Here is a 17,202-nt window from a genome sequence, read left to right as displayed (position 1 = left end):
GTATGCACGTGATTATTTTGTATCTTCTCTACTATCGGCAAGATAATCGTTGATCATCGTGTAATCACACGATCCACACACCAATCACCATCCACACGATCCTGATGTGGTCATTTATTGAGCGGCAGTCCTTCAAGATGGACGTGGAGTTTATAGCTGCTGCTACAATTCATTTTATTTCAGTATACAATCATTTTGTCAATTTAGTGAAACAAAATTTTTGATTAAAAATATTAAGCTATTGCATAGCTTCTATCGCGGGCCTTGAGCGTGGGGACGGAATCCAGAAATTCCGTAACGAAAATAACCTAACACTTACTTACTAGATGTATATAGATATTTCGGCACACTTTTACAGTTGCCGTGGAACAGCGGTTATCACATATGCTCGTTATGCAGAAGGTCCCAGGTTCGAGCCTGGGGTAAATCTTGATTTTTTTTAATTTCTTTATTTTTTTTTATCACGTTTTTTTAATTTTTATTATTATGACAAGCATTTTATTTAGTTTCACCTGTCCCCTTGTCTGTCTGTAATCAAATCTTGCAAGTTAAATTTTACTCAGTTCCCGTTTGCTTTTTTTAAAATTAATTTTATTAAAAAAAATACTGTATAAATAAATAAAATAAATAATTATAATTGCATAAGTTGATAAAAAATGCTATGCAATAGCTTCACCGCGGCAGTCCCCGAGTGCCACACGTCTTTTTATTAATATTATTTTTGGGTAGTTCTATGAATTTAAAAGTTTCAAAAGTTCCTAGTAGCCATTAAATCGTACTCGCGCTATTTAAATTAAAGGAAACGTGTGTAGTTGTGGGCACGCACACACAACTATACGTATTCCTTTTGAAGCGTTCCCGAAAAACCGACCGTTCCCGATTGTGGAGAGTTAGATAATATATATAATAGGAATATAATATGAAAACATCGCACCGGTCGCCCTTGAAATTTGAGATACAACTTTGATCAGTTTTGTTTGAAGACAGCTCGAAAAAAATCAAACAAATTAATTTTCTTTCTCTTACAGAGAACATAATTTTGACTAATGCCCTCTGGTAAGCAATTGGTCTCTGTAAGAAGTAATAAATATGTAATCTTTAAGGATTTAATAGGAGTAGAGGCAACACCAAAAACATGTCTGGTGTCTGAATCATTATCGCTTCTATAATTAGATTAAGAATTTGTCTCCGCTGCGCTTCAACTAAATACCGCAGCCGTAGTCGCAAAGTGCCGCAACTAATACTACAAGTGGTTGTACGAGCCAGTCTCGAACAATGAGTGACGTTGACGTGCCACATGCTCTGTTAATGTTAATAATTGAAACGAAAATGCCAGGTTGCGTAGTATAACTTTGTAAAAACAATACTAAAATAAATAAGAAAGACACTGGGATCACATATCAAATCATCAATTAGTATTTTAAATCTTAAAATAACACCAAGTGTATGTTACAAAATTTGTCAAGATGCACACAAGTATCTAAAAGTTGTCGTAATTAAAAAGAAATTGATCGTAGGTAGTGCGGTGTCAGTTGGAGCCCAGCGGAGATCAATCCTTAATCTAAGCTTCTACAATTAATATCTACGTGAAGACGTGACGGTGATTGTTGGAGATGGAGGCATTTAACATTATATTGCACAATTCCATTCGAACTTCGTGTCAACAGGAACTTTCTGTATGACACATGCTAGTTATGAGTCGAGTGCTTTAGTCTATACTCTCTTAGACTCTTCGCACGGTACCGCAACCAATTTTAAATTAATTTCCGGTTTGCTTAAGTTAAGAAATTTTTCTCAACAGTTTTTCATATTAACATTTTAATGTACAAATGAGGTTTTGTCTATAGACAACTCACGATGTCCATAAATTGTCAAATATATTAACAAAGCAAAGAATTTCAATTTACGAGAGAACTTTCAATTACTTATTTCTAGCCTGGCATTGGCCATATTGAACGTTTCAGCACGGGCAACAAATATTAAAAAAAAAACAATAACGGTATTTAAAAATGGCACACGCGAGAGTAAGTAACATTTTAATTTGAGTTGACAATCACAATTTTTATTTTTACATTGTAGCATTGCTTTAGAAATTATTTCAATTAACTTGTGAAATAGTTATTTATAACCATTGCCAAATAATGAGTGCTATTGTAAAATGAGTGCCTGTTTGTCTCATGAGGCGAATCCGAATAGCGCAACTTTATATAATATATCAGGTATAATAATAACTAGAAAAGCTAAGGGATAATACATATTAAAATTATATTATGAACTATGAATCCGACAGCGTTGTGCCATTTTGAGGTCATAAGTTTAAAAAAATGTATAATTTGAGTCTTTATACAAAGGGCTCTGTAATTTGAGTTTAAAGTTATTTTTTGAAGATACAAATGTTTCAAAAAATATTACTTTATTTAGAGTTTTCAATAATAATATTTATTATAGGCATTATTCAATATCAAAATATTTTTTGTAAAAAAACATGCAAGCTATAATTGTGGTATTGAGATGAAATAGGAAAGCAGTTTAAGGCATACTTGTACCTCGAACGATACAGACTAAAACATTAGATTGACCATTTGGTACGTAAACTATGTGCGAAACACAAACAACTCCAGTGTGTAGATCTCAAAATCTAGTACTGTCAGACTAAAGCGCAGTTCTGCGACTAGTTAGATCCGCAGTGCTTACCTTGCTAGAAAACCAATGTACGCCACTGTACTATACCCAACTCTTTATGTACAATGTACGACCAGATAATGCCTGAGTTTGAATTTTAAAGAGAGGTTCGACGAGTGAACAATTTTTTGGAATTTGCTTTTTAAAAACTTAGGGTACATCCGAGTGCGCGAGTCTATCATTAAGGAGAAGTGTACCAAGAATATTGGCAACGTTGCTGCGTTGAAATAGCTGCCAGCGCTTGGGTTTTGGCCCTATTGAGGCGCGTAGATGGTACTTTGTACATTCACTGCGCCTCTGGGCGCCATTGGCCAAGTATCAGGGCAACAAACGGCAATTTAAAGATTTATATATTTGACGTCTGGCATTCCACAACCGCGCGTCTTGCTAAAAATTTCTTTCAGCCACTTTGTGGAATCAATTACCGGCTACGGTTTTCCCGAACAGATACGACTTGGGGACCTTCAAGAAAAACCATATTCCCACCTTTAAGGCCGGCAACGCATATTTAAACACACCTGTTGTTGCGGATGCCACCCCGTGAGGCTCTTGCCCGGGTGCCCCCTCTCACCTGCACACGCAGCGGGTGGAACGCGAAGGGCGCCAGCTGGTCGGCCGCGGGCAGCAGGTCTGCTGCTCGCACGGCCATGCTGCGGACGGCGGCGCACAGGAAGGCGGCCAGGTAGCGGTGCAGCGGGAAGTGGAACGACGACGACACATGGGTCTGCACAGACACACACAGATAAGTTAACGTGAAGAACAAGTTTTTTGTCAAATAGGCCTATCGCAGATGAGCACACTTTTAGTGCTATCGAGTCTGCGGCACACAAAAAGACTGCATTGCGCGCAAAATGTCTTTGGCAGATATTACACAGACTCAACGCACACGACGTACACTTTTGGTCATTTTGTCGGCAGAACTGTATGGACGTACACGCAATGGGAGTATAGAGATTGCGGTGTATTATTTCGTATTAGAGATATAAAAATAGAAGAAGAAATAGAGAATTTTGGGTTCATCCTATTCTTTCAGAAAGACATATTAGAACGATCGCGCGATTCGCATTTCCAGGTTTGTCTCTCTATTCCGTGGTTAATATAGTAACTTTCGATGTGCCTCATTATATCTCTCATCGCTCAGTTGAATGTAAGGTTCAGGAATGCGATAGTACTGTACCTAATTATAATTAATAGTAAAAGCTCTTTTTTGGAACGGAACCTGATGGACTCCGTTTAGTCATTATTGATATCAAAAGAATAACACACGTGCGCAGGTGCCGCAGCGCGACGCGCACCACGCGGCGGGCCAGCGGCGCGTGCTCGGGGCCCGTGAGGTGCTCCACATGGGGTACGATATCAATATATAGTTACCGCGCGGGGGCCGGGCGGCGCGGCCGCCAGCCACGTGCGCAGGTGCCGCAGCGCGACGCGCACCACGCGGCGGGCCAGCGGCGCGTGCTCGGGGCCCGTGAGGTGCTCCACATGGGGTACGATATCAATATATAGTTACCGCGCGGGGGCCGGGCGGCGCGGCCGCCAGCCACGTGCGCAGGTGCCGCAGCGCGACGCGCACCACGCGGCGGGCCAGCGGCGCGTGCTCGGGGCCCGTGAGGTGCTCCACATGGGGTACGATATCAATATATAGTTACCGCGCGGGGGCCGGGCGGCGCGGCCGCCAGCCACGTGCGCAGGTGCCGCAGCGCGACGCGCACCACGCGGCGGGCCAGCGGCGCGTGCTCGGGGCCCGTGAGGTGCTCCACATGGGGTACGATATCAATATATAGTTACCGCGCGGGGGCCGGGCGGCGCGGCCGCCAGCCACGTGCGCAGGTGCCGCAGCGCGACGCGCACCACGCGGCGGGCCAGCGGCGCGTGCTCGGGGCCCGTGAGGTGCTCCACATGGGGTACGATATCAATATATAGTTACCGCGCGGGGGCCGGGCGGCGCGGCCGCCAGCCACGTGCGCAGGTGCCGCAGCGCGACGCGCACCACGCGGCGGGCCAGCGGCGCGTGCTCGGGGCCCGTGAGGTGCTCCACATGGGGTACGATATCAATATATAGTTACCGCGCGGGGGCCGGGCGGCGCGGCCGCCAGCCACGTGCGCAGGTGCCGCAGCGCGACGCGCACCACGCGGCGGGCCAGCGGCGCGTGCTCGGGGCCCGTGAGGTGCTCCACATGGGGTACGATATCAATATATAGTTACCGCGCGGGGGCCGGGCGGCGCGGCCGCCAGCCACGTGCGCAGGTGCCGCAGCGCGACGCGCACCACGCGGCGGGCCAGCGGCGCGTGCTCGGGGCCCGTGAGGTGCTCCACATGGGGTACGATATCAATATATAGTTACCGCGCGGGGGCCGGGCGGCGCGGCCGCCAGCCACGTGCGCAGGTGCCGCAGCGCGACGCGCACCACGCGGCGGGCCAGCGGCGCGTGCTCGGGGCCCGTGAGGTGCTCCACATGGGGTACGATATCAATATATAGTTACCGCGCGGGGGCCGGGCGGCGCGGCCGCCAGCCACGTGCGCAGGTGCCGCAGCGCGACGCGCACCACGCGGCGGGCCAGCGGCGCGTGCTCGGGGCCCGTGAGGTGCGCCAGCACGCTCCACATGGGGTACGATATCAATATATAGTTACCGCGCGGGGGCCGGGCGGCGCGGCCGCCAGCCACGTGCGCAGGTGCCGCAGCGCGACGCGCACCACGCGGCGGGCCAGCGGCGCGTGCTCGGGGCCCGTGAGGTGCTCCACATGGGGTACGATATCAATATATAGTTACCGCGCGGGGGCCGGGCGGCGCGGCCGCCAGCCACGTGCGCAGGTGCCGCAGCGCGACGCGCACCACGCGGCGGGCCAGCGGCGCGTGCTCGGGGCCCGTGAGGTGCGCCAGCACGCTCCACATGGGGTACGATATCAATATATAGTTACCGCGCGGGGGCCGGGCGGCGCGGCCGCCAGCCACGTGCGCAGGTGCCGCAGCGCGACGCGCACCACGCGGCGGGCCAGCGGCGCGTGCTCGGGGCCCGTGAGGTGCTCCACATGGGGTACGATATCAATATATAGTTACCGCGCGGGGGCCGGGCGGCGCGGCCGCCAGCCACGTGCGCAGGTGCCGCAGCGCGACGCGCACCACGCGGCGGGCCAGCGGCGCGTGCTCGGGGCCCGTGAGGTGCTCCACATGGGGTACGATATCAATATATAGTTACCGCGCGGGGGCCGGGCGGCGCGGCCGCCAGCCACGTGCGCAGGTGCCGCAGCGCGACGCGCACCACGCGGCGGGCCAGCGGCGCGTGCTCGGGGCCCGTGAGGTGCTCCACATGGGGTACGATATCAATATATAGTTACCGCGCGGGGGCCGGGCGGCGCGGCCGCCAGCCACGTGCGCAGGTGCCGCAGCGCGACGCGCACCACGCGGCGGGCCAGCGGCGCGTGCTCGGGGCCCGTGAGGTGCTCCACATGGGGTACGATATCAATATATAGTTACCGCGCGGGGGCCGGGCGGCGCGGCCGCCAGCCACGTGCGCAGGTGCCGCAGCGCGACGCGCACCACGCGGCGGGCCAGCGGCGCGTGCTCGGGGCCCGTGAGGTGCTCCACATGGGGTACGATATCAATATATAGTTACCGCGCGGGGGCCGGGCGGCGCGGCCGCCAGCCACGTGCGCAGGTGCCGCAGCGCGACGCGCACCACGCGGCGGGCCAGCGGCGCGTGCTCGGGGCCCGTGAGGTGCGCCAGCACGCTCCACATGGGGTACGATATCAATATATAGTTACCGCGCGGGGGCCGGGCGGCGCGGCCGCCAGCCACGTGCGCAGGTGCCGCAGCGCGACGCGCACCACGCGGCGGGCCAGCGGCGCGTGCTCGGGGCCCGTGAGGTGCGCCAGCACGCTCCACATGGGGTACGATATCAATATATAGTTACCGCGCGGGGGCCGGGCGGCGCGGCCGCCAGCCACGTGCGCAGGTGCCGCAGCGCGACGCGCACCACGCGGCGGGCCAGCGGCGCGTGCTCGGGGCCCGTGAGGTGCTCCACATGGGGTACGATATCAATATATAGTTACCGCGCGGGGGCCGGGCGGCGCGGCCGCCAGCCACGTGCGCAGGTGCCGCAGCGCGACGCGCACCACGCGGCGGGCCAGCGGCGCGTGCTCGGGGCCCGTGAGGTGCTCCACATGGGGTACGATATCAATATATAGTTACCGCGCGGGGGCCGGGCGGCGCGGCCGCCAGCCACGTGCGCAGGTGCCGCAGCGCGACGCGCACCACGCGGCGGGCCAGCGGCGCGTGCTCGGGGCCCGTGAGGTGCTCCACATGGGGTACGATATCAATATATAGTTACCGCGCGGGGGCCGGGCGGCGCGGCCGCCAGCCACGTGCGCAGGTGCCGCAGCGCGACGCGCACCACGCGGCGGGCCAGCGGCGCGTGCTCGGGGCCCGTGAGGTGCTCCACATGGGGTACGATATCAATATATAGTTACCGCGCGGGGGCCGGGCGGCGCGGCCGCCAGCCACGTGCGCAGGTGCCGCAGCGCGACGCGCACCACGCGGCGGGCCAGCGGCGCGTGCTCGGGGCCCGTGAGGTGCTCCACATGGGGTACGATATCAATATATAGTTACCGCGCGGGGGCCGGGCGGCGCGGCCGCCAGCCACGTGCGCAGGTGCCGCAGCGCGACGCGCACCACGCGGCGGGCCAGCGGCGCGTGCTCGGGGCCCGTGAGGTGCTCCACATGGGGTACGATATCAATATATAGTTACCGCGCGGGGGCCGGGCGGCGCGGCCGCCAGCCACGTGCGCAGGTGCCGCAGCGCGACGCGCACCACGCGGCGGGCCAGCGGCGCGTGCTCGGGGCCCGTGAGGTGCTCCACATGGGGTACGATATCAATATATAGTTACCGCGCGGGGGCCGGGCGGCGCGGCCGCCAGCCACGTGCGCAGGTGCCGCAGCGCGACGCGCACCACGCGGCGGGCCAGCGGCGCGTGCTCGGGGCCCGTGAGGTGCTCCACATGGGGTACGATATCAATATATAGTTACCGCGCGGGGGCCGGGCGGCGCGGCCGCCAGCCACGTGCGCAGGTGCCGCAGCGCGACGCGCACCACGCGGCGGGCCAGCGGCGCGTGCTCGGGGCCCGTGAGGTGCTCCACATGGGGTACGATATCAATATATAGTTACCGCGCGGGGGCCGGGCGGCGCGGCCGCCAGCCACGTGCGCAGGTGCCGCAGCGCGACGCGCACCACGCGGCGGGCCAGCGGCGCGTGCTCGGGGCCCGTGAGGTGCGCCAGCACGCTCCACATGGGGTACGCGGCCGCCTCCAGCTCGCACGAGAACGCCGCGTAGTACGACGACGGCTCGAACTCGATGTGGCCGCCCGTCTCGCGCACGTTCACGTTCATGCCTACGTCGAACACACACTCACTATATCATTTCAGACAAAACATTGCCTTCTCATCTGCTTTATGCTGATCAAAGAAAGATTTATAAAGTGACTGTGAAGTCGGCTTAGAGAGATAAATCATTTTTTTTTATGCTTGGTTGTGTTCATAGTCTTTTTGTACAACAAATCAAAATATTACCTTTGATGCTAATAATATATTTACTTGTAAAAATAAGAATATAGCAACTAATATTCTTTACAGTTTTATATATATATATATATTATCACTTTTCAAATTTTTTAAATATTTATGTGCAACTTCTTAAAATGAGATTTCAATATCTAAAATATTTAAAATTCACTTTTGTCATCTTCATAACAAATCAAAAATATTGCTGCTACAACGGTCTTAATTTAGATAAATGCGTAACCATTCTCATTATTTCAAAAGTAATTCGCTCACATCTATATACTGTAGTTATAATATTGCTTAACATTTTAATTATTTTACTTTTACAATGGGTACTACACGCTTAATTGGTTATTATCAAAATGTGCGGGGCTTAAGAACTAAATCACGTGATTTCTTATCTAAGGTTTCATTGTCCAATTCTGACTTTTTATGCATCACGGAAAGCTGGTTGAATGCTGATTTTTTTGATCGATAGCAGATATAAGGTTTTTCGATGTGATCGCTGTTCGCAGGCAAGCGGCTATGAACGCGGTGGCTGGCGGGGTAATGATATCCGTGCGCAACACCTTGTTGTCGCAACGCAGAAACTGGACTACTCCTCCTGCCTCCTCTTCCGAATGTTTGTGGATATCTATACACTTAGAACACAACATATTTTTAAATATCGCTTGCGTTTATATACCGCGCGGTCCCAGTTGTTGTGACGCATTGCAATCATTTTTTGATACATGCTGTGGTATTATGACAGAAAGACCTAATGATTTATTTTTGATATGTGGTGACTTTAATATTTCAGAAGCAAATTGGAAAGAATCTTATGATGATCATATGGAGTTACAACTCAATGGTAGTTTTTTGTGTTCATTTATTGAATGATTTCATGGCGTTATGTGATTTACAACAATTTAATGACGTTCGCAACGTAAACAACCGCTTACTTGATTTAATATTTTGTAATAGAAGTTGTCAGGTCTCGAATTGTAATGAACCGCTAGTATCCGAGGATGCACATCACAAGTCACTCATTATATCTTTAAATTGATTTAATTTTAGGATATTACGAAAAAAAAACCCTTCACATATTTTAAAAAATTTTTTCGCTGGAAATTACGAAAACATAAACAAAGAATTGTCAGAAATTGATTGGGTCTCAATATTTTCTAATATGATGCTTAACCCATGTATCTCAAAGCTTAAAAGACGAAACCTTAAACGAATCAATAACGCGTCACGTTCCTTGCCGTACGATTAAGTCTTCTGTGTCCTATCCAGCGTGTCATACCAGGGCTCTTAGGAGGATATTACCTGAAAAGCGGAAATTTCACCAGTTATGGAAAAAGTATCGTAACCCTTTGGATTACGAAAGTTTCAAAATACTGAGAAAACGTGCTATCGCTGTTGAGAAAGAATGTTATAAGGATTATATTTTATTTTGTGAACAGACAATTAAATCAAATCCTAACTTTTTCTGGTATTATGTAGGAACAATAAAGTCTAAAGGTCAGTTACCAGATACTATGCATTACAAGGGAGATACGGCGATGGATGGACTGCGTATTTGTGAACTATTTAGTGAGCATTTTCAGTCAGTTTTTGAACCTAGTAGCTTAGATCCTTTATAACTAGAAAACTTAGAAACTCCTAGATTGACCAATGTTGATATTAGTTCAATTGAGATCTCACAGCCTCTTGTTCAAAAATATTTTGAACGTGTTAATGTTAATAAGGGTGCACCCTTGTGCCGGATGGAGTTCCTCCCTTATTGATAAGCAAATGTTCTCGCACTTTGGCTTTGCCAATTACATTATTGTTTAAGAAGTCACTTAGTGAGGGCTATGTTCCTAGTGTCTGGAAACAAGCCTGGATAACCCCAGTTCCTAAAGGTGATTCGAGTCCTAATATTGAAAAATATCGTGGTATCTCTAAGCTGTGTCAGTTTGCAAAGATTCTTGAGAAAATCGTTACTGACCAGATCTCTCAGGCTGTTAGAACTATTATTAATCCTAGTCAGCATGGTTTCTTTCGTGGTCGTAGTGTCGATACTAACTTATTGACTTTCACAAACATAGTTTTAAATGCAATGAATGGTAATCATCAAGTTGACGTGGTATACACTGATTTTTCCAAGTGTTTTAACAAAATTTGTCATAACACCCTATTGCTTAAGCTTTGGCGACTTGGAATCTATGGTGATCTCCTGCGTTGGATCAAGTCTTATATAGAAAAAAGGACTCAAGCAGTTGATGTAAAGGGTTTCGCATCACAATATAAAGAAATAAGTTCAGGTGTTCCTCAGGGATCCCACCTTGGGCCGTTGTTGTTTAATCTCTATATAAATGATATATGTTCTATAGCCCGTAACACTAATATATTACTTTATGCGGATGATACTAAAATCTTTAGAATAATTCAAAATCCTCAAGATTGCGAATTACTACAAAATGATCTAAAACCAGTTGAAATGTACTGTTCCGATAATAAATTATTTCTAAATCTGGATAAATGTCACGTAATTAGTTATAGCAGAAAACGCAACATAATTAACAACAGTTATACATTAGACGGTAATGTTTTATCACGTGTAACACAGATTCGGGATTTGGGTGTCATTATGGACTCTCAATTGACATTTGTCCCACACATAGATCACATATTAACAAAAGCGTATAAACAACTGGGATTTGTGTTGCGAGTGACTAAGCCTTTCAAGTCTCCATTGACCTATAAAATATTATTTATTTATTTATTTCATAAAGGAAGACCAACAGCGTACAATAGTTTTAAATAAAATCTAATAGTGACAAAAAGCCAATAAAAGGTCCTCACGGATAGCGACATATTAGTTTATAATAGTTTCGAACACTTCAGTTAATACTGTCAACGATAGTGATAGATATACTTATATAATAAATTACATACTTATACTTATGCTCTAACAATTCAATGAAAGAATTCGGTACTCAACATGTGTCTAGCCGATGCTACGCTTGTGCAGAATAGGTCTAAGCCTACTCGCTTATAGAGTTTGTTAAAGTTACTGCTCACTCGCCACAAGTAGGAATTTTGCCTGTATTTGGTTTTAACTAATGGTGTATGTATAAGAGGATTGAAACGTAAAAGGCTAACAGGGGTATTAAATTTTATCAAAGTTAATAATTCGGGACAGTCAATTAAATTGGAAGTAATTTTCAAGAGGAAAGATATATCTGCTATTTCTCTTCTGTTCTTCTGAGAGAGGGAGTATGTGAAATCGTTTGCAAAGATTATAATAGTTATCTGATTTAAAATAAATTTTGAGCCGAAAACATAAATACTTAATAAATTTTAATTGTATCCTCTCAATTCGTCTAATATATGTGTCGTATTGTGGGTTCCACACCTGGGAAGCATATTCGAGTATACTGCGTACGAATGTGCAGTAAAGAATTTTAAATGTTTTGATGTTTTTGAACGAAGCACATGTGGGTTGTACAAATCCCAGGGCGCTTGAAGCTTTCTTGACTATATGTTCAATATGATCATCAAATAACAGTTTAGAGTCATATAAAACTCCAAGATCACGCACAACAGTGTTTTTTGTTAGTGTTTGACTTTTTAATTTATAATCCGATGGTATAATGTTATATTTACGTGTAAAAGTAACTACAGAGCATTTGGAGGGATTGAGATCAAGCTTATTGGTTTGGCAATAGATGTCCAGTCGGTCTAGGTCAGCTTGAAGGTTCTCAACATCACTAAGAGTCGCAATGGTATTCAATATCTTCATATCATCAGCACAACAGAGCAAGCGAGTGTTATGAAAGCAGGTGGAAATATCATTTATAAAGATGGTGAATAATAAAGGACCAAGTAACGAACCTTGCGGAACTCCACTGGGAATAGTTACCCAGCTCGAGATATAGTTACTGATTACCACAGCTTGTGACCTTCGGTCAATATAAGATGAAAACCACTGATGCAAGTCCCCGACAATGCCGAAAAGTTGAATTTTCGATAAAAGCGTATTATGGTCTATTCGGTCGAAGGCTTTGCTATAATCGGTATATACTACATCTACCTGGGTACCATTGTCCATGGCTTCAGTCAGAAATTCACTGAGCAAGATAAGATTGGATACAGTAGATCTCCCTTTGAGGAATCCATGTTGAGATGGGTGGAAGGAGTTTTTTTTTATATATATATATTTTTTTAAATATATTTTGATAATAAGGGACGAGACGAGCAGGACGTTCAGCTGATGGTAATTAATACGCCCTGCCCATTACAATGCAGTGCCGCTCAGGATTCTTGAAAAACTCAAAAATTCTGAGCGGCACTACAATTGCGCTCGTCACCTTGAGACATAAGATGTTAAGTCTCATTTGCCCAGTAATTTCACTAGCTACGGTGCCCTTCAGACCGAAACACAGTAATGCTTACACATTACTGCTTCACGGCAGAAATAGGCGCCGTTGTGGTACCCATAATCTAGCCGGCATCCTGTGCAAAGGAGCCATCCCACTGGAAAAAGTTTTTTAATGAGTCGTAAACCTGGGTGTGTATTATCTTCTCAAAGACTTTGGCTATTAGGCATAGCTTAGATATAGGTCTGTAGTTTAATACATCCGTTTTAGAACCTTTTTTGTGTATTGGTGTAATATAAGCTGATTTCCAAATTTGAGGAAACGTACATTCAGTAAGAGATTTTCTATACAAGAGTGCGATGGGAATTGCAATAGTTTTAGCATAATTTTTTAAAAATATGGGACCGATATGGTCTGGTCCGGCTGATTTAGTTGGGTCAAGTTTTGATAGTAGTTGAGCTACTAGATCTGTGTCTATGTGGATTTTAGAAATACAACTTGAGTGAGAAGTACAGTTTAACAAGTTATTATTAATAGGTGATGATGAGTCAGTGTCACTAGGGGTGAGGAATGTTGAGTGAAAATAATTGCTAAATGACTTACAAATATTGTCGCCTGTCAGCAACACTTCCAAGATAGTGCACTGAGCTGGGAATGCTGTTAGATTTGGTTCGTGATTTTACGTAAGGCTAAAAATGCTTAGGATCCTTTTCGATAGATCAGATTTATTGTTGTACGTTTTATATTTTTTTAGATATTTGTGTTTTTCTTTTAGCGACTTAATCAGTGCAGGCGTATAACATTTAGGATAGGCTTCTCGCATTATACGTTTAGTCGGTATGTACTTTTCAAATAATTTATCAAGTATTTTATAAAATAATGTAACAGCTTTATCTACGCTATGTAAGGAAAATTTGCTATGCCAGTCAGTTTCTAATAATTCCGAATTAATGGCATTATAATCTCCCTTATCGAACAGATAAGTTGATCGAGCTAGAGGTATTAATAGCGGAGTATTCACAAACTCCACCTTTATCAATTGGCTTGTGATAAGGATAAATTTTTGAAAGGGCGTCGTCACATTCAAACACATCCACAACGTCATTACATAAAACAAGATCAAGAATCCTTCCTTGATGATTAACAACCCAGTTGTATTGCTGCAAATCTAAAAGAGTAAGGTCATCAATGAAGTCTTTGTGTTCGTCGGTAGTTACATTATAGGGAATCATGTATTGAGAATCATTACAGCGGGACCACATAATTGAACTGAGATTAAAATCGCGAACTATCAAGTACTTATCATTTGGGTTCATTAAAAGTTATTTCATTAAGTTTTGATAAGAAATTTTGTAGCTGATCTGAAAATGATAAGCCACATTTCTGTTTACATAAATATATGGCACACAAATTGATTTTAATACAATTTTTAGAATGGCTTTGTTTTAGTGTTATTGTGACCCATAAGTCTTCAGCCGTAGAATGAAATTTGGACTGTGTCATAGTGGTAATGTCCCTACGTACAGCTATAAGAACACCACCCCCCCATAGCTACCTGGGTTAAATCATAATCCCTATCTCGCCGCCATACGATATAGCTGTCGTCAAATAACTCTGAACCAAGAATACTATCTACCAACCACGTTTCCGTTAATATAATATTATCATACGAATTGAGACAGAGATTTCGATAAAAGGTTGTTGTTTTCGTGCGTAATCCCCGAGTATTTTGATAGTAGATATTAATTTTGCCCGTGTTATCCATTTTTAAAGCTATAGTATAGAACAAGAAAAGTAACAGTGTATAATAGTGCGCTTGTAAACATTATGAAGTTTGCGTTTCGAAAAAATAAGTATAAAATATAATAAGAAGCTACTAAAATAATATAGTCTAGAGCGTGTGGAGGATATGAGCTTAGTAAATTTACACACATAGGATAATAAACTATTTTGTATATAATATGTATTACATTATTAAAGGCATTTGTAACAAGACAAGTGCTAATCGTTGAAATATCGTAAGTATGCATGCGTTTATTACAATAGTAGTCGGCATATACCATGAGTGTGAGCGAGCTGGCAGATATTAGGTAATTAGCAATAGAAAAGGTGTTTACCTGCTGAGAACAATACCGCATCGGCCGGACAACAGTCGAGGCGTAAATTAACATTATATGCGATAACAGTAAACACGTATCATAAGACCGGATTAAGATTAAATAAAAGTTACACTGAACAAGTATTTGTAAATAATAAGATTTAAGACAAGAGGCTAACGAGCTTAGATATACACATACAGTTTGAACACATTTTAAGACATTTTGTTTAAATCACTCTCATTGGATATTATGATTATTGGTGATGTATCGTTTTTACGTATATGGATTTTTCTATACTTCACCCACACATAGCTGTAGTTTTTATCTTTAGCACTTGTCTTAGCTTTAGTTAGTAACTTCTTTGAGTCTGCAGTCAAGTGGTCATTTACAAATATACGCATCTGTGAATCAGAAAAACCAATGTCAGCTGCAGTCAAAGACTTGTATCCTCTTGCTGCCGCAACAAAGTCTTCCTTTACATATCTATTCAAGAAACTCACTATTATAGATTTGTCTTTGGAATTATATACTGGAACTCTGTATATATAATTGATTTGAGATCTGGGAAATAAGCAGTTGACTTTCTTACTTAGGGACCCAACAATGGCGAACAGGTTTTCATCCTTTTTTAATGGCACTCCTTTTATTTCGATATTATTGAGTCGAGATCTTTGTTCAGTTGCTGATAAAAGTGACTGATAAGTGGCTACTTCACTTTGTAAGGAACAGACCTTTGCTTCGAGTTGTTCGATTTTTACTATCCTACCGTCATATCATACCGTCCGACAGTTCCACAATTTGGTTGTTGCTGAACTCGTTAGCAGCCTTGAGGTCTACGATCTCTTCTTTAATAGTGTGGACATCTACAATAAGGCCAGGTAAACCAGACAGTTGGGTTTTGATGCACTGAATCTCTTTGAGTAGCATCACGAGGGTTACAGGATTAGAATCCACGATAAGAACTGATGGGGCTGGCGATGATACCCTGCAAGTGTTACACTTCCACGAACTACGCTTTAAGGATCCAAGCTTCCTCCACGAGATTTCCGAGATTTGTGCACACCCGAAATCAAGTTGCTTTTTGCAGAGGCTGCATACAACTCCATCATTGAAATCAACACTACACAAGGAACACTTCATATTATTAATCAGTTGGTATGTAAAACGCGAAGACAGTAGTACTAATGAGTCGCGTATTTATTGGCAATGTTTCAACGCACTATAGGTATAGCTCGTGCGACAATCTGCGATACGTCCACTCTTTGAAAGCGCTCGACACGAATGAATTGTTTGAATTTTACAACATTTTTTTTGAATGAATTATACAACAGTTTTGTACGTAGTCATCTTGAGTTCGCTTGTACAGTCTGGCATCCTGTATATATGTAGTAAACATATCGATAGAATAGAAAGTGTTCAAAAAAAGTTTGTAAGATGTCTGGATTATAGGTTTTGTCATGAACATGTGGACTATGAGACTTCAATTAAAAGATTCAACATTATGTCTTTACAGTTTCGTCGCAATTATTTTGATTCTATATTATTCTTCAAAATTCTCAATAACGTGATTGACGTTCTAGCCCTTTTGCATAACATTACATTTAGAGTACCCCGTAGATGTGAGCGAAAATGTGTTAGTAAACCGTTATTTAGCATTCCGCATAGCAGGACCGTTTATGTTAAAAATTGTTTTATCAGAAGACTGTGTAATTATATGAATACCCAACTTTGCCACTTAGACCCTTTCACGTTTAAGTCATTAGCTTCATTTAAAATGCTGTAAACATACATTTAAAAACTTGTAACCAAATTTAGAATTATATTGTTTGTTGTAACTTACTAATTTTCATATCTGTATTGGCTGTTTTAAAAATTAGGGAACTTTAGGTCTAGATTTAATAACCTGTTTATGTAATCAATTTATGAATGCGACCGTTGGTTTCTGTTGAATAAATAAATAAATAAAGTATTGAAGAAAGACAGTTATTTAGTGTTGGATGTTAACAGATGCTTTGATGATTTGTTATGTTTCTAAAGTGATAACCCTCAATTACACGATTAATACACAAATAAAATTTGTAAACAAAATTTTATAAACGATGCGGGCGCCGAACCCACAACTTCTCGCGTCCCGTGCGAGTGCTCTGCTAACTGAGCTTCGAGTGTGAATTTGTTCGGGTAGAAGCTAATAATTAAACAAATATAAAACCCGTTATGAAATTTTAAATACTTTTTTATTTTTGGCGTGGCGTCATATTTAAATATATCCGAATCAAGTTTTCAATAATCCATGTCATTAAAAATGATGATTCAGATATATGTACATTGAACTCATAAAAATTGTCATTTATATATTTTCTGTGCGGTGTACGGACAATGCCTTCCATAGCTAATTACTCCCTCGTGTACCGTAAGAAACTTCCTAAAGACAATTTATTCGTACCATTAGGCATCGCAGTTTTGCGACATTAATGCACTGTAACTGACTTTCGCCATCTATGGACTGAGAACCGAAAAC

General features: G+C 44.8%; 1 protein-coding gene across 28 annotated transcripts in view; it reads right to left on the bottom strand.

The window, feature by feature from the left end:
- Window positions 1-17,202, bottom strand: part of LOC126972740 (E3 ubiquitin-protein ligase Ubr3) — a 99,037-nt gene that overhangs the window by 57,395 nt on the left and 24,440 nt on the right. Inside the window, exons 9-10 of one of the 28 annotated variants that reach the window (XM_050819707.1) lie at window positions 7,847-8,070; window positions 3,254-3,406 (exon numbers count right to left, since the gene is read on the bottom strand). In XM_050819707.1, the coding sequence (XP_050675664.1) occupies window positions 3,254-3,406; window positions 7,847-8,070 (377 nt within the window). Of the gene's footprint in view, window positions 1-3,253; window positions 3,407-4,053; window positions 4,097-4,192; window positions 4,236-4,331; window positions 4,375-4,470; window positions 4,514-4,609; window positions 4,653-4,748; window positions 4,792-4,887; window positions 4,931-5,026; window positions 5,070-5,165; window positions 5,288-5,314; window positions 5,358-5,453; window positions 5,576-5,602; window positions 5,646-5,741; window positions 5,785-5,880; window positions 5,924-6,019; window positions 6,063-6,158; window positions 6,202-6,297; window positions 6,420-6,446; window positions 6,569-6,595; window positions 6,639-6,734; window positions 6,778-6,873; window positions 6,917-7,012; window positions 7,056-7,151; window positions 7,195-7,290; window positions 7,334-7,429; window positions 7,473-7,568; window positions 7,612-7,707; window positions 7,751-7,846; window positions 8,071-17,202 lie in introns of those variants that run through there. The other 27 variants (XM_050819712.1, XM_050819713.1, XM_050819715.1 and 24 more) reach the window with 27 other exon arrangements.

Source organism: Leptidea sinapis, chromosome 27 (genome assembly GCF_905404315.1).
Source record: "Leptidea sinapis chromosome 27, ilLepSina1.1, whole genome shotgun sequence".
Classification (NCBI taxonomy): Eukaryota; Metazoa; Arthropoda; class Insecta; order Lepidoptera; family Pieridae; genus Leptidea; species Leptidea sinapis.
Note: the sequence above shows the minus strand (reverse complement) of the source record. Positions and strands in the feature narration are given on the sequence as shown.